Genomic DNA, 24,747 nt, shown 5'->3' on the forward strand with positions numbered 1-24,747 from the left:
CTCACATGCCCTTTCGTGATCTTTATCAACTCTCCCTGCAGAAATACTGTCAAATTTAATAAACCACTCAGCATTATTTATAAAGCTGGATGCTCTAAGAAATGTAGGAAAGGGAAGATGCTCTGAGCTACTTCACATTACTCCTAGTCAAATGATGCAAACATGAGGCTTCGAGTGATATTTTGAAATCCTGTGAGTTTATAAATAGAGAATTTTTTTAGCATCTATCAACATTCTCACACCCCATTTTCCATGATAATTAATGATTGGCTTAATGTTCAGGGCTGTCATCCCAGGCAAATAGAACTAGGTCCTGCTGTGCCAGTGCAAAGTTATAGCCTTGTGCCATTGCTTCCAAGAGACTCAGGGTTTTGCATTGTTCAATGGATCCCTCCACAGCAGTGGGTTTCAAATGTTCCAGATGGGAAGGAATTGGGACAAATCGGGAGGGGTTTTTTCCACCATCCTTGTGGTATTTTGGTCACCACAGAGGCTCAGGAGACTCAGAGCCTCTTCAAAGGAGGTCTGCTACTCCCCCGCTTCTCCCCAGCAATGCCTATGAAAATGGCCCAGATTCAGCTACTTCCTGTTTGCTGCTCTGCTTTCAGGGCACTCCTGCTGCAGTTCTAGAATCCCAATGATGTGGATGGCTCTCAAAGGATGACTCTCATGGAGCTGTAGGCCTTTATTCGTTATTATGTTCAGCACAGAAACAAAATGATGTATTGATGCAGAACATCAGTGGATTATAAACCAAGAAATTCAACACTGGAGGGTCAAATGCCTAATAGATATTATACTGTTCCTGGTGGCACACAACTTGGCATTCTGGGGATATTCAGATAAGCACTTTTCAGATAACAATGGAATTTTTCTGCGGCTTGTACAGCTGCTTGGCAAGTATGATGAGGTAATGGGTGAGCATTTGCGGTGTGCATCTTCAAAGGCGCATATTGATCACTTCTGTGGGAAAACCATTGAGAATCAACTGATAGTCTTTATGGCCAAGGAAGTGTCAGAGAACATACAGAGCAGGCTGTACATAGCCAAGTATTACTCTGCCATACTAGTTTGCACACCGGATATAAATCCCTGTAAGATTTGTTGACAAAGGTGGGTGATAAAGGTTTCTGTAAAGGAATATTTCATAGAATTCAGAACAATGCATGAATTAACCAAAGATGGGCTTATGGACCTTTTTCTAAAGGAACTTGAGGAAAACAACATTAAGGTTAAGGGCTGCCACAACCAAAGTTATATAATGGTACCCACATGATAGAGCAGAAAAGGGTGCCCAGGCAACAACTGCTTACACTGAACTGACAAGCTACTCCATGGCTGTCATTCTCTCAGTCTATTCGTTTCAGATGCAGCCTCATCATCAAAGGAGTCTATCGCCCCTTTCTTTGTGCTATTCTCTGCCTCTGTTCAGTGGAACCAGATACTGAAAGCCAGTGATCACCGTAAAAGAGCCTGCAGAAGCCCTTAATGTTGATGCTGCTATCAAAGAACCACCATGTAAGCACTGCAAGAAGAGGAATTTTGTATACGAGGGTCAGGCTCACAATGAGGAGTGTGTTCAGAAGAAATCTTCAAATGAGAGTTCTTCTACGCATTTGTCAACATTACTCACGTTTCAGTTGAGCAGCTTGACTATATGGGTGATGCATGGGGATTCTTGTGCAAACTTGAGAAGCTACCAGAAGAGACACTTACCAGCCACTGTATGGATTTCTACAGAGCCCTCACCAACCACTCCAACATCAATAGTGCGGGTGTTTATATCGAGCTAGACCATCTGCACCACATTCTACCTCCCACAATAGGCTCACCACAAGGTGTTCTGCATTGTACAACCATGGAGCTCAGCTTGCTGCCCTTCCCTTATCTCAGCTTGGTGCTCAGACACTTGTTTTTGCCACCCTAGCTCAATGCAAACATGGAGCTGAATGCAAATGTCCTAGCACAATTTGGAGGGGAACACAGCCACAGAGTTCAGATTGGCACCATCCCTCCTTCTGTCTAATTCTCCAACCCAGGGATAGGATCTCCAGAGGTTTCTGGACTTGAATTTGCATCAGCCCCAACCAAGCTGTCCAATGTTTTAGGGATAAAGGGAGCTGTAGCCCAACAACATCCAGAGGTACGCAGGATTCCCATCCCTGTTACACAACACGGGTTGCCACCATCTTCATCCTAAATTTCTGCAAATAATCTCTATGAAAAACACCAAGCAGAAGGAAGCAGGATACATAACTGTGAATTTAGATACTAGCAACAACAACAAAAATATACCCAGTCTCAGCACAAGGAAATACAAAGCAGATTTATTAGGAATGGTATCCTCTGAAAGTCTCCAAAGACTTCCAAAGAATCCAGAAAAGTGTAAGGAAAAGCAACTCATGACCTCATCAACAAACAGGTTTCGCTGTCTTAGGTTTTGGTTGATTGCTTAATTATGTGAGCCTCTGAATTTAATTAACTCATCAAAGCTAATTTGAAAAGATCTCTCGAGGCTGTGAGAGCTTATATTGTGACTGCCATTTGTATTTGCTGGTTTGGGACCATCTATCAGGGTTTTGTCATTGCGTCAACATTAACTTTAATCTTGTTTGAATGTCATTGTGTTTACTCAGTCTCCAGTTTGGGGCTTTATATCCCCATGTGCAGTAGTGGCTCATAAGCAGATTACTTATAGGGAGGGGGCACCTGGTCTGAATGGTCACATGTGGCGAAGGGGGTGTGCTGTGCGTCCTTACCACTGAGCAACATAAGGCAGCAGCAGAGGCAGGGGTCACCTTATGCTAGAGTGTGGCTGCTGACTGGCCACTAACACCAATGGCCTGGCAGGGAACATCTGGCCAGTCCCAAGCCACATATCTATGTTGTGATGATCCAAACACTCCGCTGCTTCTGTTGATTGGATTATCAACTATGACGAGAGAGGGGAGGGAGAGAGAGAGAATTACTTAGATTAAGTGTGCGACTCTGCAAAACAACTGCCTTTGCAAGAGAATTCTGTTCAGCGCCTTTATGCCTGAGTAACCATTTAGGAGATAATTTTTTTTAATAAAAATGAACAGTGCAATCCTCTATGAGAAGTAAGCCCTGTTGAGTGCAATGGGACTTATTTGCCGATAACTGTGTGTAGGATAGCATTGAAGCCTAGGTTATTCCCTCAAAGGACTCTTGTGTAGAATCTTTACTGTACATCGTCATGCCATTCTGATGATCAGAACCCCACTAGGATGACCTTTGTTCTCACATTCTTTTATTTTCATCAAATGATTTTTTTCGCTACCATGCAGAGGTTGGAGGGCCACCTGTCATGGATGCTTTAGCTGAGATTCCTGCATTGCAGGGGGTTGGACTAGATGACCCTCAGGGTCCCTTCAAGCTCTTTGATTATATGAGTCTATGCAACTATTTTATTTGAATTAACCGTTTGTATCATGCTCTAAAGCAATGCTGACTATTATGATTGTTTTGTCATTTGCAATATAGAAGACTTTACATTTGCAGAACAGAATTGAGACTAGCACGTATTGAAGAGGCAGTTTGACCTTTCCACAAGATGGTTCTTTAACACCTGTCACCTATTTGAGCAATTTTGATTCTCGCTACATTCTCTATATCTGTATGCAAATTGTCTCGTATAATAATTATGTGCTTTGTATTTGTTGCAATCATAGTTTGGAACAAGAGGGAAGCCTGGTTGTGACTTGTTTGCATAACTCTTTCACTGCCTACTTTTTGAAAAAATGAATCAAAGTATCGTGCAATGAAGCACTGATTCATAGGATCAAACTTTTTATTGTATACACTGTTAATAGTTTACCACTGCTCTTGGTAAAATATTTGTATCTTCTAGAAAAAAACATAGTGGTAGATATCTGTGTGTCTGCAGAAGCAAACATTCCTTGTCCTTTCAAGTAATTTCAGGTACAGAATGTTGCTTTCTCAAAAGTACAAGATCATGTAAACTAAGGATGACAAATCGAACACATTTACCAGAGTGTACCACTTCATGCTGCAAGGATCATAAGCTAATGCTTAACATCCTGACCCCTGCTCATGAATAGGGATGCCACCCTTAATACACCTACTAGGGAGAAAGATGTTCCTACAAGTCACCTTATTGTGGCCTTGGTGGTGCTAATGCATACAAGTGTTTCACAACATTCATACAAAATCATTCTTATCAAAAGGCCATCTCATATACCCACCCCTCACCCCCCATGTAAATAAGGTTTACAATTTCTATGGATATTTTTACTCATTGGATTTTCTGCAGAAACAGTGGGTTTTATCTAACACTGCTGTTCCACTCACACAGCAGAAATCCACTTGTGCAATGGAGCTTGCACCTCGTCTCTCCTGCAGCCTCCACCAGATTCTCAAAATTTGTTTCAGAGGGATGGGGGACAAACAGGGGAGCATGAGGGAGGGAGGGACCACTGCATGAGTGAGAGCAGCTCACGCAGTGCATACCTCCAACATTTCTCCGATGAAAATAGGAACGTCCCATTCCATAATGATAATTTTACTATTTATACCCCACACATCTTACTGGGTTGCCCCAGCCACTCTCGGCAGCTTCCAAGATACATAAAAACATAATAAAACATTAAAAATCTTCCCTATACTGGATTGCCTTCAGACGGTTCGGGGGTCGGATAACTCCACACCCTCCAACATTTCTCTGGTGAAAATAAGGATATCCTAAGGAAAAGTGGGACATTCCTGGGCTGGCTTCTCTTAATCAGGGACGTCCCTGGAAAATAGGGACACTTGGAGGGTCTGACAGTGTTGGATACAACCCAATGAATCCAGTTTAAAGGGGAAAATAATGTGGGGTGGCATTTTGGTGAGTGGGGTCAATGCTGGCAGGGGCTGATTGAAGTTGTAGAGCATTGTAGGAGCCTCTCAAACATCTGGAGGTCACTAGGTTGGTGACAGCTGTGCTTCTGAGAGTCTTCTGAACCTAAGACAAAACTTTTCAGGGGCCCAGGGGACTACAGTACAGTAGTGAGACAGGAAGAACCCCATTCATGTGTCCTCATGCAAGTGCTTCATCAGATGACACACAGTACATTTGTACACAGGTATATTGTGGCCTTCAAGTTGTAGGTGGCTGTAGAACCAAGTAAATTCATGCTGCGATGTTTAAAATGTTTGTTTTTCTCTGTTTCATTAGAATGATTATAGGAAGTTATCTATGCAATGCAAGGATTTTGTGGTGGGTGTGCTGGATCTCTGCAGGGACACAGAAGAAGTGGAGGCTATTCTGAATGGAGATGTGAACATGCAAACATGGACTGAGCATCATCGCCCAAGTCTGAGCAGAATCAAGCTGGCCATTAAATACGAGGTTAAAAAGGTAAGCTGCTTTGTTGTTGTCTTTTTCCTTTTTCTTTTTGAAAGCCAAATACAAACTGATAAACTAGTGGAATTACTGTATTTCAGTTCAAAGCACACACATACAAAACTGAAGTGGAAACTGAAAGCAATGTTGGCAAATAAGGAAGAGCGAGGGGCAGTAGGGGAGAGTAATAGCCATGAAAGTGTGTGTTGCTGAACCCTGGAGCAGGTAAATGCCTGGCTTTCAGCATTTACTTTCTTCTTTCACAACAGGGGTGATCTGAGGCTTCTGTGTTTGATCCTTGGGACTCTCATCTGACCACGGCACAGCCCTCAGTTCCCTGATTTGAACTCTTCTTGAGCATTTTTGCCCGGCTAGAATGTGTCCTTCAACTCTGATAATGCTTGCGCTTGCCTGGACAAAGGATAGAGAGGGGAGTGTGAAGAAACAAGTATTCTGTAAATTTTAAATTCACCTTTATTGCCCTGCCCACTTTTCCTCTGGTACCACCTACCAGAAATTGCCCAGGAAAGAATGCAACCCTTGGAAGGAAAAAGCTCCCCCCCCCATTATATAGAGTACAGTGAAGAATCAACCTAACATTATTATTTTTAAAAATATGGATTGGAGGGGAGGGAATTCACCCAATGGGGCTTTCCTCCCTCTACACTCCCTGAAATTGACTGGGGGGAGTCAGGCACTGGCAGAGCAAGAGGAGTGTGGGGGGAGTGCACTGCCTCTGGCAGTGTGACCCTGACAGGGTGCCATCGCGGCTCCCCCCCTGTCTGCGCTGGGTGCCCTGCCCCCGTAGGTGGAGCCCCCGCCTCCAGGACATGTGCCAGCCCCACCCCCGCCTGCTCTCCGACCGCCCCCCCCCCCCCGGTGCTGGAGCATGAAGCTCCACCACTATAATCAAGAAAGCCCCCAAAATAGCATGTGGTGGGAGGAGAGGAGGGATCATTACATTTGGCATGCGGAAATGTTTCCACAGATGGAATGTTCATCCTAGCATGATGTTGAATTTGACCCTTACAGTGGTACCTTGGGTTACAGAAGCTTCAGGTTACAGACTCCGCCAACCCAGAAATAGTACCTCGGGTTAAGAACTTTGCTTCAGGATGAGAACAGAAATTGTGCTCCGGCGGCAGCGGGAGGCCCCATTAGCTAAAGTGGCACCTCAGGTTAAGAACAGTTTCAGGTTAAGAACGGACCTCCAGAACGAATTAAGTTCTTAACCCAAGGTACCAGTGTATTAATTAAATCTACATATATGTACACAATGCTAAGCCTGACCTAGGCTGCTTGATGAATTTGACTTTTGCGAATTCTGGCCCAAATGGACCAGGGGAATTCTATTACCTTTCTTCACACGTTCCAAATGTTCTGACATAGATCATGGTTTGAGAACTATGGAGAAATGTGCATTTTGAGAGAAAATGTGTTTATAATACATATTTGATTTTGCAATTAATTTAATTAAGAGCGGTAGATTAATGCAGAAATAAGGTAGAACAAGCTTATGGAGATTCAGATTGCAAATCAGATTGCAAAACTGATTGAATTGCCCATCCCTGGTCTAAATGAATGGATTCACCTTGCTTCCTAACTGTGAGAAAATCTCTTTCAGTTCAATGCTGCATTGCTTTGGGGCCTACGTACTAGCTATAATGTGGTCCATTTGTGCAACAAAATATGCTTCTGGCTTCCTAGATTGTATAGATTTGGCAGAGGAGAAAGGGATCACCACTTCATTTCTCAGAATACAATTGTTTGCAAATAATTTTATCTGTCTGAAACTGGCAGAGCATGCCAAGAGAGAGGGGTGGGAGGAGAAATGGAAAGAAATAGATGGCTGATGCAAGAAAACTTGCTTTGTTTTAGAGTCAAGTCACCTGGTATGTTAAGCACACTTCTTTCTATATATATATATAAAAGCATTTTTAGTGCTGTCTGCTTTTTTCAAAAACTAGAAAAGGAAGAAAGCAGCTGTGTGCAGGGACCCAGTTCAGATCAGGATGGTAGTGCAGTGGGGCAAATAATAATTTAACCCTTTCTGTGCTGGGCAAATAGCAATTTGGTGTGAATTTTGGCAGGAAATAATTGGTTAGGAAGGGTTAATCCTGTCCTCTCTCTCCCCCTCCCCCTCCCCCTTCTACTATTATCCCAGTCTAAATTGGGCTACCAGGTGAGTGCTTTTTCTGAAAAAAAGGAAAGCAGCCAGCAATTTAATGTATAGCTTGACCCCTAGCAGAATCATTATAAACTCTCTTTTTTATTGTGGACAAGTGCTATGTGAATGAAAGCCTGGCATTTTTCACCTAGGAAGCTTCCCTCATTTTTTTATTTTTTTTGAATGCTTGCCCAATTTATTCTCCATCTTTCAAGGGAACCAAAAAAAATCCATCAGAACTTTGTCCTTGTGAAACGGCCACAGCATTATTTTGCCTCTGCTAAAAGGGAAAACTGTGAGTAAAAGTGGCCAAGAGAGGGAAAGCAACAGCCTGTTAAAAGCATGGGAAATTACTTTGTTCTAGTCAGGGCATTATCAATGGTTCTCCATTGCGAGCATGTGCTATGCAAATTGATAATTTCTTTCTTTCCTGGGCCTGGGTGGTTCAGATTAATTATTTGTACAATGTACTGTGATGGAAATTGGGATACTGTAAGTGGACTGTAGAGATGTTCCAAATTTTGTAGCTAACATCTGTTCCCTCCTTTTCCTCCAACTCCCACCACCTGCTTAGTTCTGCCTCTCGACAGCTGTGGCCAGAGACGGTCTCTTCCTGTTATCAAAGCAATTAGTTCAGACTCTAATACTGCAGGGTCCTCCATTTTAATTCTCCCAGAGAGATCCTGCGTTTATCCATCATCCCCATTGTTGGATTTGAGGTAGTGTTGCTTTGAAACATCGGCAGGGAGAGGGGATGGAGGGGGTTGGGGAAATGAACGAACCGGGATTCACAAGTACTGGCGCCGCAGTGTGATATTTGCAAAAAATAGGAAGAAATTCCCCACGCTCATTAAATTCTGATGAACATTTACTAGGGAGGACAGTAACTCAGTGGCTGAGTACATCATTTGCATGCAGAAGGTCCCATCTTCAATCCTTGGCATTTCCCATTGAAAGGATCAGATAGCAGATGATGCAAATGATCCACTGCTTGAGGGCCCATCACAACATGATGGTTTTTAGAAATGCAGATAGCATCTGCAGGAGGACACCAGTAATTAATGAAGCATGGGCAGGGAATTTAACCCTTTCCTCCGCTGCCACTCTCCTGAGGAAAATCCACCCCCTGAATTTGCTTTGGGAAGAGCTCCCCCAAAGGCACCATTGGATGTGCCCCTGCCAATTCAAATGGCAGCTTCAGAAAAGTGATTTTTCCCAGGACAACAGCAAAGGAGACAAGAAGATTAAACTCTCTCTCTCTCTATGCCTGCTCTGATCTTGATTCAACCACTCATTTTGCAAGTCCTAGACATTCAGAGGAAATGGGTGGATTAGAAAGTGGGCTGCTGGGTGAAGGGAGTAGATAGGAGAATGTGTTCCAAGACAAATAATTCACTTCTTCTTATTAATTTTCAAACTATTGTGCAGGTAGCAATCATTGAAAGTTGTCCTGAGTCCACCCCTTGCTGCAACATTTTTTATGGGTAGCAAATCGCTTATAGGAATCACACTGCTTCAGTTCGGAACCCTTTAAGAAACCAGCTGGAAGTTTCATAGCCATAACTCTGTCAAAGTGTTTTGACTGTTTTTAATGTTGGTTTCACTTTGCGAGTTGCTTTTGGGTCACTTTTTGTACGGAAAGTTGTTGTTATTATTGTTTTATTTATTAACTGTATGGAGATACTCTGCATTACTTCCTGCATGGATGCTGATACCTTTTTAAAGGTTATGTACTGGGTGTGTAAGGACTTTAATGCCCAAAGCACATTCTCAGGAACTTGAACAACCCATTACATGTGAGCTGCCATTATATAGCAATGCTTTCTCCCAGATGATTCATCCCATCGCAGAACTGTACCTGGGTGCTCGCATATTGAGGCTTCACACACTCAGCTCAGCATCCATCACCTTCTGAATTACTTTCACTGTTGTTGCAACATTGCAGGATGCTATGGAAAGTCGCCCAGATTACAGGAGTTTTGGCTTGTGTGTTTTCCTAGACGGCCAGTTGGAAGCACATTACTCTAGCTAATACACTTTTTTAGATGGCTGGTTGCTCTGCCTAATGAGCAGTGGCAATCACTGCTGGTTTTAAAAGCAAAGCTGACTCAGAGAAGGAACTGTGGGGTAGGCTTGCAAAAATAGTGACCAAATCTTAAGAGATATGCAAATTGGACTGGATCATATCTTAAGCTAAGCAAATTGCACAGCACCACTCCAACTAAAACAGGGCCTGTTTTTTGGCATATTTGTCTCACACTTTTCCAATGCAGAGACTTTATCTTTTCCCTTTGGACTGGTCTTCTATATAATTGCCTACATAGCTCACAGTATGTTGGCTGATGCCTTGCAACCAAACAGTGATGCAGTGGCCATGCTCCCCGTGGTGTGAAAATTCAGTATACTAATAGGCTGGCTATCAAGAGAAGACTAACTTTATTGCAGAAGTGTTTGGTAGCAGGGTGAATGAGAAGCATCCATTTGTGGGCGCTTTCGCCTCAATCTGAACGTTGATAAGAACTTCCTATGGGCAGAGAAATGGGGGCCCAATGTAAAGATTGAATGAATGCCCTTCAGGCTGGCCCCAGTCCATTTGGGTGCTCTTACTGCATGCTGCATGCTGTCAAATGGACTGCCTTGTAATGGACAGAAATATTTTACCAAGTGGCAATGTTTTACGGTGATGGAATTTTGTATTGGTTGGATTCGCCAGCTGGTCCCACTCTCACATGCATGGTTTCTCCCCCAATCCACTGGTGTTCTCTGACCTTCCCATTTGGGAATTGCTCTTTTAGAAAACTAGGTATGGTGAAATAACCTTACTATCAAAAGAATCAACTATGGCTAAGAAACAGTGAGCATTTTGAAACGGTGGGTACGACTTTCACTGAATTAATCGGCCTTGTGTTCTTTCATGCACTGCTTCTCACCAATTATGAAACAATCCCTTAAGTACAAAGAACTTTGGGCATGGGTCTAAATGTTGCCGAAATGCTGAATAAGTCATATTCTCTTTTCAGTTCATTTCTCCCATCAGTTGCTTATCAGGCTTGCCTTTAAAGGCACATCAGTAGTGAAAGCGTTCCTTCATAAAATATGCCTGCTGTTTCTGTTCTGCCTGCTCAGCAGTTGCAATATCAAAGGAAACTGGGGAGGGTGTTCGTGGTGTTTGTTGTGCTATTAAAGAGCAGTACACATTTTATGACAGCCATGAAGTTGGTTCAACATGTAGATCTGATAACTTTTACCCATGCTATGACAGATCTTCCTGTGTGTGCATGCGCATGTGTGCATGTGTGTTTTAAAGCATTATCACCTGATTTGTGAGGTGACCACTGCAGAAAAACCACCTGAGATATATAGAGTAACATAAAACAGTCCTTGTATATTACTGTCCTATTCTGAAAAGGATCTGAATGACTGCTTGCCTGAATACACCAACCCTTCCGCCCTCAATATCAAAGTCTCTCTCTCTAGCTTAGATAAGGAAAAATAGTATCAAATTTCATTCAGGATAAATATAAATTAATTTGAAAAAAATGCATTTGATTTTCAATTCAAGACTAAGTAGTATCTGATTCAAAACTTCCACAGAGGCATTTGTGTAACTGCAGCAACAGAGAAAGTAGGACACTTGATTGATGTGAAATTCAACCAAACAAGATATTTCTCTCACTACGACTGCTACTGTCTGCTTACCAGAAACGCTTGGGGCCATTGATATTTTCCACACATTTCAACCAGCCCTTAGTCTTATTTATTTAATTCATCTATATCGTGATTCCCCTTAAATTTTCTAAACTCTGTCTTCATTCAAAACAGGGCTTCTGGGGCAGTGTACACAGAAATCAAATATCAATAAAATATTCCATTTTCTAAAACATATCTGTACCTTCATTGGTTCAGCAGCCAGAATTTCAGGTTCAGCCTAAGTATTCTTTAAAAAAATATTCCACAGGTCTCATGCTCCTGTTCAATAGTTTTTCTTTTTCTTCAAGAAATATAAACTTGTTATGTTGCAAACATCACTTAGTCTCATCATTTTATCTTAATTTATTAGTTTGCTGGAACTAATTCAGCGAAAGGAAAATCCTCAATGTTCAAATGCCAGATCATAGGTAGCCCATATTTGACTGAGTGGATATTTCTCTTCTTCTGCAGATGTGAATAGAGCTGCACAATGTAGCTTAGAGCTACCTGAATACTCCACTAGCTCATACAAATCTGTCATCCTGAATTTCCATGGGAACCGATCTATTTAATATTCCAGCCACAGTCTGCATTGATTCATATCTTATGTTGTCCCATTCATTCCATTGCTTATTTTCACAAATGTTCTTAAGGACTCCAGAGGCTTTCAGGGATATCAAAAGAAATGTCATAATTAAGTCAGCTGGTATAGATAAAAAATGCCGTTTAATAAACTGCATTGCTTATGGTGATAAACATCACCTCAACCCAGCATGGATAAAATACCTGTTGAAGCCAGGTTTTGTACATAGATCCTGTTCTGGATTTGGGGTGACAACAAGCTAAGTCATAGTTAGAGAAAACACACTGAAATCCATGAACTTGCTATTTAAGTCAATTGTTTTCCATGGATCTCCTCTGAGTATGGCTAATATTTGATGCTAACCTGTGTCTTCAGTGTGCGAGAGCAGCATGCATGCGTGCTCTTGCTAGATTAGGTCAATTTGCTTATTTATTTCTATAAGGCATTTCTCCCCACCTTTTATTCAAAAAGGCTGTCAGGGCAATTTGCAAAAATTTGTGCTATCACTGCTGACCACACTTCATTGAATATAGTGTGTCAAATCTATGTGCCTCTTCTCCACATTTCACAGGAAATTGCCAAACACCATTGGTCCCACTAACTCAGTGAACTAGGTTATCTTGTGTCTGTCTATCTATCATCTATCTATCTATCTATCTATCTATCTATCTATCTATCTATCTATCTGTTTATGTATGGTGATATCCATTTATGCTCATTTGCAAGTGGAACAGATTTCTGTGGAAAGGACAAAAGTTCTTTTCCCTCTTATTCCCCTCTTCTCTCCCCTATCCCCCTTCTAATATCCCATTTCAAAGGAGAAAAGGAACAGGAAAAGTAGGTGGCAAGGCCACTCCCAGAATTTCCTTAAGAACAGCTGCGACTGGATTCCATAATCAGTGTGTACACTAAGTTTCGGGAAGATTCTATTCAGCGAGAGTTTCTCGTATTTGAAATTCAAATTTCAATGACTCATGCGACTTCTTTTTTTTTTTGCCATTATGCATTCCATGGGCATAATGAGTTTGTGATGTACGAGTGGTCTTAACAACCTGTGTGTGCAAACCCATTGCCAGGTTTAAGGCTGAGCTGCAAGCTCTTACTGGTGTAAGCAGTCGATTAAGCAACCATCCAGTGCTTCATCTGAGTAATGCACGAAAATGTCCAATGGCATTATTTTATTCACAGAAGGCTTTTGGATCCAGGAGAGAAGAACAGAAGGGCTGGAATCAACTTCACTGATTCACCCTTCCTGCTGCAGCTCCATTTGTTTCCCCCAAAAAAATCTGCTTCAAAGGGTTGGGGGACAGAACAACATCATCAGAGGTGCCAGAGGCGACTCAAGAAGTGGGAAAGTGGGGGCTTCTCTGATCTAGTGGGGATTCTTTTTACCTACTCTAGATGTATTCTTCAACATGTCATGTATGCAGCAAAAGTGGATAAGTGGTGGATATTAAACTGGACCATCCACACATTAGTTGTTCAGCAATGCTTCCCTACATTATTGCCATCTGGGGGAGCAGTCTTGTGCTATAGTGCAATAAAAGTGGGGGAGGAGGGAAAATAACAACCAGACAACCCAGAGCATTTGCGGTATTAAAAGGTTGCAGAATTTTAGTAGGAAGTTACAGGACAAATGTAAACAAAGCAATATGTTTGTTCCAATACTTTTGCAGGCTCAAACAGAATTTTAAGTGGGAACACATATAAAGTGGGGTCCCTTTCTCTCCTCCCTTCCATTCACAGAATAACAGCTGTGTGTATTTTGTATCTTACCTCTTTTATTATATAACTTTTATTATACCTCTTTTATTATATAACATTCTAGCCTGCTTAGTCGTCAACGCTTCCTCCAGCAAAAGCTGTCTGATCCAGGCAGCGCTGCTAAGAAAGAGGCCTTTAAAGCTGATGATATTCCACCTGATAATCATTGAATTAAAGATCCTCTAAGATTCCCCCCCCCCCCTTCTGAGCTTCAGAGCATTTTGGAGTTACTTAGGCTTCATTTCAAGATTTTCCCTACAGCCACTGGCAATCAGTTGCAGTCAACTGTTGCATGCTGTGCAGTGAAAACATCCTCTGCAAGATCAAGAGAGCAACTCAGTGTGATGCATTAAAGAGGAAGTTGGGCTGGGAAACCATCTGTGCATTAGTCTTCCTGCGTGCAAAGGTCTGGCCAAACCATGACTGATATCTGTCTATTAGGGGTGTTCAATGGACTCAGACAAATCTCAAACAGCACAGGTGGCTTGCCAGAGGTGAAGTATGATGTCTGTGAGGTAGCACAAAACAAAGTAGAACTTTGTGGCACTTCAGTGATGTATACATTTAAAATAATGCTGCAGACAAGCATCTGCTAAAGGTGAATAACAATGTTTCTAAGCCTGCCACAATGCCAAGGTAAAGTGAGAGAGCTCTGCTTGACTCACAAGTCAAGCTTGTAATTTTCACCCGGAAGGTGAAATATCAATTGCTTACAAAATACTAGAGGAGACAAAATAATTCATTTTCCACCTACGCCAAGTCTTAAATGGATGCCTCTACATGAAAATCAACTGAAGCTATCCTGAAATCTGGCAGAAATTCATGCCATTGGAAGAGATACCCTTGTTGGCAAATTCCACCCAGTTTGACACACAAATTCAAATGCTGTAGAAGTTTATTTTTTTAAAAAAAATATGCAAAGCACAAAGGCTTTTGAAACTATTAGCCTATAATTTGGCAGGCCATATCCACACTGGACGAGTTAGTAGCCCTGTAGATTTTTTTCATTTCTGTCAAAAGGAGGGAAAGCTTTAAAAATTTCCCAGTGATGAAATTGTGGGAATGAAGTAGACTTGGATGAATCCCAAGCTGAAGAACTTGCTATGAGGTGCCTTGGACCTACACAAGCCATTTTCCAAAGCATCAAATTGTGGTCTGAACTCAGTCTTGTGGCAACTATCCTCTCTATCTATTTACACACCTGTTGAGGCTGGAAAAATATGATATAAAAGTAAACTGCTTAGGGGTTTTCTTACAATCAAGCAGCATATAAATTTTGTTAAATAATTTTTTAAAAATCTAAAGGCTGCAATATTGAAGTACACGGAACTCATTTCTGTGTCGACATGCATAGAATTGTACTGGATGCTGCTGTTTTGTAATATTTCTATAATTTGAGGCTCTGCATTCTGTGTGGCTTCCAACAGCCTTGAATTTCAAAAGATTAGAGGAAAACAAGAGAGTGGCATTCTGTTTTGTTTTTAGTATTTTAATCTTCTGGAAACACTAAGAGGGGCTTGACACAAAGTGCGTTCAAATCAGCAGAAACTGTTCTACTTACGTCAATACTCATCCCCTCCCCCCACCATGACCATATTTGTTTATTCCATAGATATCTGCTTGCTGTAGGAGCTTATTAGCATCTCTTTATTACCCACTTTATCAAATTCTTGGAAAACAAAGTAGGTTTACTGGTGAGTGTTCTGTGCTTTATAATTTTAGCACTCTAAATGATAGTGGAGAATCCCACATATAAAAGAATCAGTATTATATATTTCATAGAATGCACACACACACACACACACACACACACAGCTGACACTCAGCTTGCTTCACCTGCCATTCCCACTACTCTCTCACCAACCCTCTGCTCCCTAAGCCCCACCCATTCCCATTCCCCTTACTCTTACTCCTTACTCCTCATCAAAGCCCCTCCTTACTCCTTGCCCAAGCCCCCTCCTGTATGCCCCTCCCCTTACTACTTGTCAATCTCAACAACTCACATGTGCCACCACACTGCCCTTGTTGCTCATCGGCAGGCAGGTTGTGCTGTGGTCTAAACCACTGAGCCTTTGGGGCTTGCCAATCAGAAGGTCTGTGGTTCGATTCCCTGCGACAGGGTGAGCTCCCGTTGCTCTGTCCATGCTCCTGCCAACCTAGCAGTTTGAAAGCACACCAGTGCAAGTAGATAAATAGGTACCGCTTTGGCAGGAAGGCAAACAGCGTTTCTGTGCGTTCTGGCTTCTGTCACGGTGTTCCGTTGCGCCAGAAGCGTTTTAGTCATGCTGGCCACATGACCTGCAAAGCTGTCTATGGACAAACGCTGGCTCCCTTGGCCTGAAAGCGAGATGAGCGCCACAAACCCATAGTCACCTTTGACTGGACTTAACATTCCAGGGGTCCTTTACCTTGTTCCTCAGACTGCCCCACTGTAAGCCCTGCTCACTCACCCCACAAGCTACCTGTCTCCATTGCTTTCCTCACCCTGCAGCCTGTCACCAGCATTACAACAGACCAGTGTGTAAACACACATTTACACACATATGCACACACATTTCCAATAACCATGCCTCAGATTAACATCATTGGCTATGATACAGCCATTGTACCACTATATCTATATATAGACTCAAGGCAGGCTCTGATTACTTCCCACATATCCAGTAATAGTATATAGATAAGCAAAGGTTTAAAAAAACAAAGTCCAAGCTATGAATTATTATTATTTTGCTTTTGTCAGAATGCAAGTACATCCGGTACTATAGTGAGTAGATGAAGTATCATGAAACATGGTCTCTATCTTTATAAAACACCAAGGGAAAAACATCACAAATATCACTAAAATAAACAATCTGACCTTTGTGGAAGGAATCTGTACTTTCAGCTTGCCTTTTCATGCAGCCGTAACTGCAAAAAACCCTTGGGACTGTGGGTACATCTTATCTGTACAGATAAGAAAGTGGTTTTTTTTGTTGTTGTTGTTCTTGTCAAGGAATAGCACAGGGGCAGCTTTTTATACACACCCTCAAAAGTTGCTGTTGCGTCAAATAATGGAAACAGAAGAAAAAGCCCACAAGGAACTTCAAACAATCTTCCCGCCAAAGGCCTACCTCCAACATTCTAGCCCTACTTGAGTGTTCTACTCATGGATCAGAAGAACACACATGGGTCTGTGATGAGTAGCCCCTCCTAATGGCATGTGTGTGTGTGCAGTGCAGACATCTGACAGAAAGGCGATCTGGAATGTGGTCTTGAACCCCTGGTTGCCCAGGGTTCTGGATCATGTGTTCTGCATGCATGGAGTCTCCCTCCCTCCCTCCCTTCAGATGCTTGTACTGTACATCAGATGTCAGGCCAGGAGGGTTAGTCAGTAGAGCTTCTGGCTAGCATTTAACTGTGACTGGAATGCCGCCCCACAAGGGGCATTCTTTCAGCAATGAGAGGTGTGGCTTCAGCTGTTCCAGTTCTCAATAGGCAAGCTTTAAACTCTCTCATTGAAAACAATGAGCAATTGGGCTCCTGGACAGAGAGGGGGCATGTGAACAATTATAGGATGGAGAAGAGAGGCCAACTCAAAACACCTTGACTGGAGGCAGTGGTGCCAGCTGCCTTCTTCCTTATCTTTAAACTGGATTTGGATTGGACAGCTCTTCGAACAGGGAGCTACATTCTGTATAGCACAGGTCCAGGGCCCCATTCAGTAGAATGAACAGGAAGGGCCCCCCCCTGCAAAAAAACTGCAGCAGAACTAGCTTACCACATTTTGAAGTAAGTGAAATGATACACATTAGCCTCTAAAGAAGCACACCCTTCAGTAAAACAAGTACAGAGTCTAAAAATTCTTAATAGCAGCACTACCCAAGCCCCATCCCACCCCCTCAAAAAAAAAAAAAAAAAAAACTGGAGCCAGCACTGAACATAAAATCAATGGTGGTGGGGATGATTATATTATTTATTGGATTTCCTTCCAGACTGGGTTACAGCAAAATAAAAATGCAAGATTAAAATCAGTTAAACACATTATGGAATACCTTGGATTTATGTTGTAAGTATGAAAGGCGCAAGCCATTTTGTAATGAAAATGTGTTTTCCCCTCCCCAGCACTTTTCGTTTAATATAGCCCAGTATGAAGCCAGTAGTCCTCCTTGGGAGGTGAACCATTCATCACCTTCATTCGAGACGTCAAGTGCACCTCTTTCTATGCCACCAAATTGCAGCTCTCGAGAGCCCAGCTCCAGCTTCCCACAGCTGCCAGTACAATTCTTTGCTCACCACGAAAGGCACAGCACCTCTCTCAGTTTAATTAACAGCTAGGCACATAAATTGGTTTTGGGGAGAAAAAAAATTAATAAAATTTAAACAGTTCTCCAGATGGCTTTGCAAATTCTATTTAAAATACAGAGCTGATTCAGGAAACGTCCCCCCCTCCCATAATTTCATTATTAATAATTAAGATTGGGAAGATGCTCCAAGCGGATGACTGCCTGCTCCATTAAATTTGGATTTTTCACTGCATTGGTCACACAGTCAAGATGCTTGAACCTCCCCCATCCTGCGTGGAAGCCTTTTTTCCTTCCCTCCTCTCTCAGCATGTTGGAGGACTGGCTCATTTATTGGGTGGGAAGGGTGTTTAGTCACTGCTTCAGTCTCTTAGCTCAGTTTGCATGACAGGAAGAGATAGCTACAAAAGTGAAAGAAAATACAGTGGTACCTTGGGTTAAGGACTTAATTCGTTCTGGAGGTCCATTCTTAACCTGAAACTGTTCTTAAACTGAAGCACCACTTTAGCTAATGGGGCCTCCTGCTGCTGCCGCACCGCTGGAGCACGATTTCTGTTCTCATCCTGAAGCAAAGTTCTTAACCCGAGGTACTATTTCTGGGTTAGCGGAGTCTGTAACCTGAAGCGTATGTAACCTGAAGTGTATGTAACCTGAGGCACCACTGGTACCTGGCCAAGGAGAGGCCAGGCATACGAAAAGAAATCAGTTCTGTGTGAAACAGAATAGCTGCAGCCAGGAGGGTAAATAAGCTGAAGGAAGCAACTTCAGGTATCTTGTAAAGATAAACAGAAGACATTAGAAAAACAACAACTAATAAATAGCAGTAACATCTTCTTATGTACCATTCTGTCCTCAGAGGGGCCAGCAAAATGTCTATAGGAAGCCCACAAGCGTGTCATGAACACAAGAGCATTCTCCCCACTCATGACCCCGGAAACTGATGTTCTGAGGCATGCTGCCTTTGATGTTGTACACAGCCATCTTGGCTAGCATCTGACCCTACATTAATACTGGGGAAAGGGCAAAAATGAATAATTTGGGAACAAATGCCCACGCCCTTCTATTTAGGCTCCAATTGGCAGGCAAAGTTCAGATGCTACAAAGTGCAGAAGTCAGTTCCTCTCATTTTTCTTCACAGAACAAGGACCCAACAGAGGCAGGTTTAGGAGTTCAGTCGCATTGAGTGCAGAGCCTCAGGGGTGCCAGCAGGGGCCCTCAACTATTATTTAGAATGGAGCATGAAAGGTGCTGAATTTTGGCATTGCTCTCAGCCTTAGTTCATCCTGTTCCAAAATCTCGGGGTTTTAGTGATCCGGCCCTAATCCCAGCTCATTTAAGTAACTGCCGCTAAGTCAAAACTTTTCAACAACTGTATTGTAATTTGCTTGCATAACTATGCACCCTTTGTGCTTTCTTGCCTAGATACCTATTTTTTCAGAGTCGACATAAATCATCACAATGTCCTTACTGGCATGGGTATCTCATTTAGCATGTTATTCACATGTGATTCATTTTATTTGAATTCTTAAGGTTCCTTTTTACTCACTGCCCATACAAGGGTTCCATGACTTATAGGGAAGGGAGAAATCTATTGAAATAAAATGGCAACTTAGACAGACCACAGATAAAAAATTTGATTACTAAAGTTAAAAGGATTAATGAAACCAATTAGTGGCTCTTGCGGAGTCTGTGACCTGGGCTGCTCCCAATTTAGTCTACATATATTTCTCCAGGAGCAGCAAACCCTTTAAAGTATGTTCTTTTCATACTGTGATGCTAAATTAATGTGAATACAAAAAACAGAAGGGAAACATTCTGGCATTAAGAGTTAATGGAGGGTGAGATTCCAAATCTTGTATATTTACCTAACTCAGGGTCAAACATAAAGATGGGCAAACCAGGCAAATATCTGAGGCACTGTGTATATTTGGAGAACCACAACCCTGTCATGGACTACCCTCTCAGCTATTGCTTTATTTCTGTAAGCATTTCTGACTTTCTCGAAGCAATTTGTATATTAATATCCTGGTCCATAGCCCCAAAAACAATTTATAAAAGCAATGTCAACACAAAATTAATGAAAAGTAGCATAAAGCCATATGCCAACAAAAAAATCAGTAAACAACACTAAGAACCAGCAAGCAGAAGACAAAAAGTAATCTTTTACAAAGTAAAACCATGGAATCTTAAAAGCTGGGGAGAACACAAGGGGCTTCACCTGGCACCCCAAAACTTTGAAGGTGGAGAGAGAGCACTCCATAGCAGTGGTGCCACTCAAGTTATTCATCCTCATTTCTTTTGCTAAACTGGATGGTCACACTGGTGTGAATGTTCAGGAGGAGGAGGATATAATGCAAAAATGTAAAACATTTCTGCCTGTTCAACAGGTAGTTATATGAGTGTGGGTGATTGTGATATCAATTCATTTATTCATTTGTCTGTTTGTAAAATGCCCCACCTTTCCTCTCAAGGGGCCTTAGGATGGCAAACAACAAAGTAGCAAACACTACAATTAAAAATAAAATAAAATGCATTTTATATACATGTAAACATTTTAATAATTGTATCACATTGTTCATTTTTGCCATAAAAGGGAAAACAGAATGAAGTAGAACACTTCAGGAAAGTATGTGGGTTCGTTTTTCACTAGCCTCCAAGAATGTTCTGGAACTTGGTAAAACCTCACGGAACGTTCCAGGCTTTCTCAGAACAGCATTTTCCTTGAACCTCCTGGAATGTTTTCACCATGCCCTCTGTGTTATGTAAGGGCAAGGCATTACCAGTCAGTCAGTGAAATACAAAAATGAAGTCAGAGCTCAGCTGCAGCATTTTGAACTTTGTTCACTTGCTGTTTTATTGACTAAAAATGCCACTGGCCAATTGTTGGATCTCACTGGGGCCTGTGCTTCACTGAGTGGGGGCAAAGACAAGAAAAGTAACCCACTGAACTGATGAACTGTGGTTAATATTCTTAAGGTGAGGCCAACTGTGGCATTATTTAACTCTGGCCTGTCCGATGTTTGTGCATAGTTCCTTTTCTTGATGCTAACTCCTATCAGTTTCTCTTAAAATTCAAAAGCTCTTATAAACCTAGAGGAAACTTTTGTTTATATTTGCTTGTGAAGGTTATGAATTAAAACAGACTGACAACTCCAAGCATGCAAAATTTGCTATCTTATGTGAAAGGGGTAAATAATGGGCTCAGGCTGTGTGTGGGCTACAAAGGCAATAAAAACATCGGGTATTCAGAAGCTGAACAACAGGCAGCAAAAAGCACACAAGTCTGTGTGAGATGGTGGCTTAAAGTTATGGAACACTTTTGACATAACCTGCTGATGCACTATGCTTGCAGAGAGAAAGGAAGATGAGAAATGTGCTCTCTTTCTTCATCTGCCAAAGCAATGGCCAACCATATTTAACCCTATTCTCTACAGCATACAGTCTGCTGTTTTTAACCATGACAGTTTTGTACAATAAAATGCTGTGTGCTCATAGTTATGAGGCATGTGCATAGGATTGTAGCCAAAGTGGTTGACTTCCTTCCTTTCTTTTTGCAACAAGGTCTTCACCATAGTATGAAGACTTTCATTTTGATGTTTTCCTTATAGTGTTCCTTCGTATGCTGCATTCTAAATAAGCCATTAACAGCCTCTTTTCACATTTTCATGATGTCAGTTTCTAGGAAAGGGAAATAGCTAAATAAAGTAATTATTTGAAGACCCTATAGTTAATACTGCTCAGTTTTGCAACAGGTTACTGACTCATTCTTTAAAAAGGAGAAAACAATGGGGAAAGGGGTTGACTGCCAGAGCCTAAATTTGTTAAACTTTTCAGTCCCTTCTAATTTTATTCCAGTCTAGCAAACCACCAACCTTTGTTTTGTGAAGAAAATATGTTTCTATGAATTTTAATAAACATAGATAGGACAAAAATCCCTTCTCACTTTCCATTTCATAGTTGTTTTTGCTTTAGCTGTTCCTACATACTACTAGTGTTGAAGTAGATTAAAATATATGATGAATTATAACAGAACCAGTCTTAGAGTACCTTGCTGCCAAATGCAATCAATTATTTTTCTATTACAATAATTATTAGAACATGCAGCATGTTGAGAATAGCTTGTACTCTCAAATTCAGTTAGCAATGACTAGGGGCCTCCAATTTAATGAAGCCCTGCAACTATAAATAGATGTGCCTATTCTACTGTGATTCACTGCGGTTGTTGGTATGCTTACCATTCATGTCAGTTAATAATAGGTACCTACTTGCCTGCGTTTGGCCACATTTCTTTTTGGTCCTCTGCTCTCAGTGCTCTAGCAGCAGGGAAGGGAAGAAGGGTTTATTGGGTTGAATGAGTTTCAGCAGATGGGAGGAGGTTTCGATCCACAAAATCAAAAGGCTTTCACATTTGCCAGGGCAAAGCTCTCAGATTCAATTTCTCCTGGCTTATCATTCTCCCAAACTTTTCAACATCAGTTTGCAGCTTTGTTTTGTTGTTTTTAAAAAGCCATCATGAAAATTTATTAGCATTTGGATGCAAATTTCTCCCAATTTGCACATTTTTTGATGCCATTTCACCTAATACACACATTTTTGCAAAGCAATTTTCCTCAGCTATAATGCATTTTTGTGTGTTGTATTCACTAATATGTGGGGGTTTTTTTAACACAATGCCCTGGTCTATGGGTTTATGCATTTGTGTACACATTACTTGGCTGGAGAAGTGCATTGCAGAATTTGGAGAAGTGTGAATTTCAAAGGAGGACAGCATTTTGGTTCACAAATTGTTTCAGAAAGTATGAATTAGGTAGGATCACCTACCTAAGTGCAAACAGAATTGAATTTATCATTTATCCATACACAGTACACCCCAAACCAGCTGCAGAACTTCCCCCAACCCTGAAGCTGGCATAGTTAATTCACCCTGCTCATCACCATTAATGGGAGGCAAATTAAGAAGGAAGGGTGGAGAGAGAGAGAGACTTGACATAAAAAATAAATAAATTCAAATGTGCTCCACTTGTTTTTAATGTTCATTTTGTAAGTCACTTTCAGTTTCACTTTTGGGGAGGAAAAATAGTTCATTATTATTATTACTATTAATTCAGGAACATTTGAAGGCCCAAATGCAGCCCATACCTGCCATATTCCAGCGCAGGTAGTTTAGCATGAAACTTATCTGCTACTTAGCTGTCTCTTCCTTGATGTCCCTTCCAGCTTAATATTCTGCTGCTCCATCAGCTGTCGGTGCGTCTGTCATCTGGATGCTACCTTTATCAGACAGTCACAGTTATGTCCAGGTTCAGAGATAATCATTCCTTTGAAATCAGTGCCTAAACCTCTATTGATTTTTATGGAACTCAATCATATACCCACAAGAGTCTAATCATTTGAAACCTCACGCCATAAATGCTACTATTTTATTTTTCTACCAATGTACTACTTACAGCCGGCTGCAATAAATTCACAAGTTAGATTTGCTGTTGTTCTTTGGTGTTCGGTGTCTTTTTCTCCCCCTGAGATATCATTTATATAAAGATGTGTCATACTATCCCTGGGGCTTGTGTCTCTGAACACTTTTTCCTTAAAAAAAATAAAATATCCTCTTGAAGAGCCTTAATCTCCTTTTGCTTTCTCACAAAATGCAATAAACTATGATAATAACATTTTCTTTATCTCTCCTTTTCATTATCTTTATCTTTAATCATGTCGAAAGATTATTAGCAGTCAGTCACATTATATGTGGTGCAGAGATGGAGTCACTCTGGGGTAAAATATGTAAAAGGAAGAAGCTTTATCTCTTCTAATAAAAACTCCTTTGTGAAGCTGTGGTGGATTTGTCATTAGGAAACCATGCTTTGATACCAGGCAATTTCATTTGTGTTCAACTAGATTGGAGAATGATCCCAACTTTATGGAAGAAAGAATTAAGAATTATATACCTTCTGAATGTCAGCAAAAATTATATCCCCTGGGCTCATGTATCTCATATGTTATGCATATCACTGGACAAGTGAGCTGTCATTTATTTCTGAGAGAATCTGCGAACGGCTTAATGGCTTGGTGTTATGAGGGGAGAACTTGACATTATTAGGGCAAAATTGTGGTTTCATTTGCGGAGGTAACAAGATCAGGGAACAAACCTCTTGGGGAGCACTGAGGGAAATGCTGGCCCTCAAGGCCATTTCTGCCTTGCCCCACATCCACTGAAGGGACTGTCTTTCCAGTTATGTGGCATTTGAGTAAACTTACCTGGAGCATCAAGCCCCATGAGTGGCAGAGACAGACTGAAATGTTTCATTGGTGGTTACAACAACCACCAGAGGCAATTGCCTCCAGCAGGTTCTCTGTTAGAATGTGAGTAGCAGAGAGCAGTGCCTCTCTATTGACCTGTGATGGGTGGACAGGTTTTACATGAAAATGTTTTTTTTTTGCTATGGTGGCTCTCATTATTTTTTGCTGCCATTTCATTAATTAGGGTGTGCCTGATTCTTCTCCTGCATTCTGCTAGTATTTAGGGTGGACCCGTCCCCATTAGCAACATTGACTGGTGGAGTCATATAAATGGGGTGGGTGGGTGTAGGTGGGTGGGTGTGGGAGAGAATGAGAGAGATCCCTTGCTTATTGATTTAATCTTTGTGAATTTGGTATAGAACTATTTTTTCCTGTGCATTGACTATGCAGCTTTGTTAGCTGATTGCAGCATTTTTATTAATTGTTTGTATTTTCCATAATATTGTGTTTGTATGATGCTATTAGTTAGCCTGGGCTTTCTTTTTGAGGGAAAACCCCATAATTTTACAGGTAAAAACATTAACAAAGATGATGGTGACCAAGGCTCACTGCCAGCCAGGTATGGAGTCTAAAAGAGAGGAGATTTGCAGAGTCAGATTTGCAG

At 41.5% G+C, this 24,747-nt stretch overlaps 1 protein-coding gene across 1 annotated transcript in view; it reads left to right on the top strand.

Moving 5' to 3' along the window:
* The window catches only part of TRPC7 (transient receptor potential cation channel subfamily C member 7), a 110,523-nt gene that overhangs the window by 40,210 nt on the left and 45,566 nt on the right, over positions 1–24,747 (top strand). Inside the window, exon 3 of the mRNA XM_083600065.1 lies at positions 5,198–5,380. Coding sequence (XP_083456191.1) covers positions 5,198–5,380 — 183 coding nt within the window. The remainder of the gene's footprint in view (positions 1–5,197; positions 5,381–24,747) is intronic.

This window comes from Podarcis filfolensis, assembly GCF_964270895.1.
Source record: "Podarcis filfolensis genome assembly, chromosome: 2".
Classification (NCBI taxonomy): Eukaryota; Metazoa; Chordata; class Lepidosauria; order Squamata; family Lacertidae; genus Podarcis; species Podarcis filfolensis.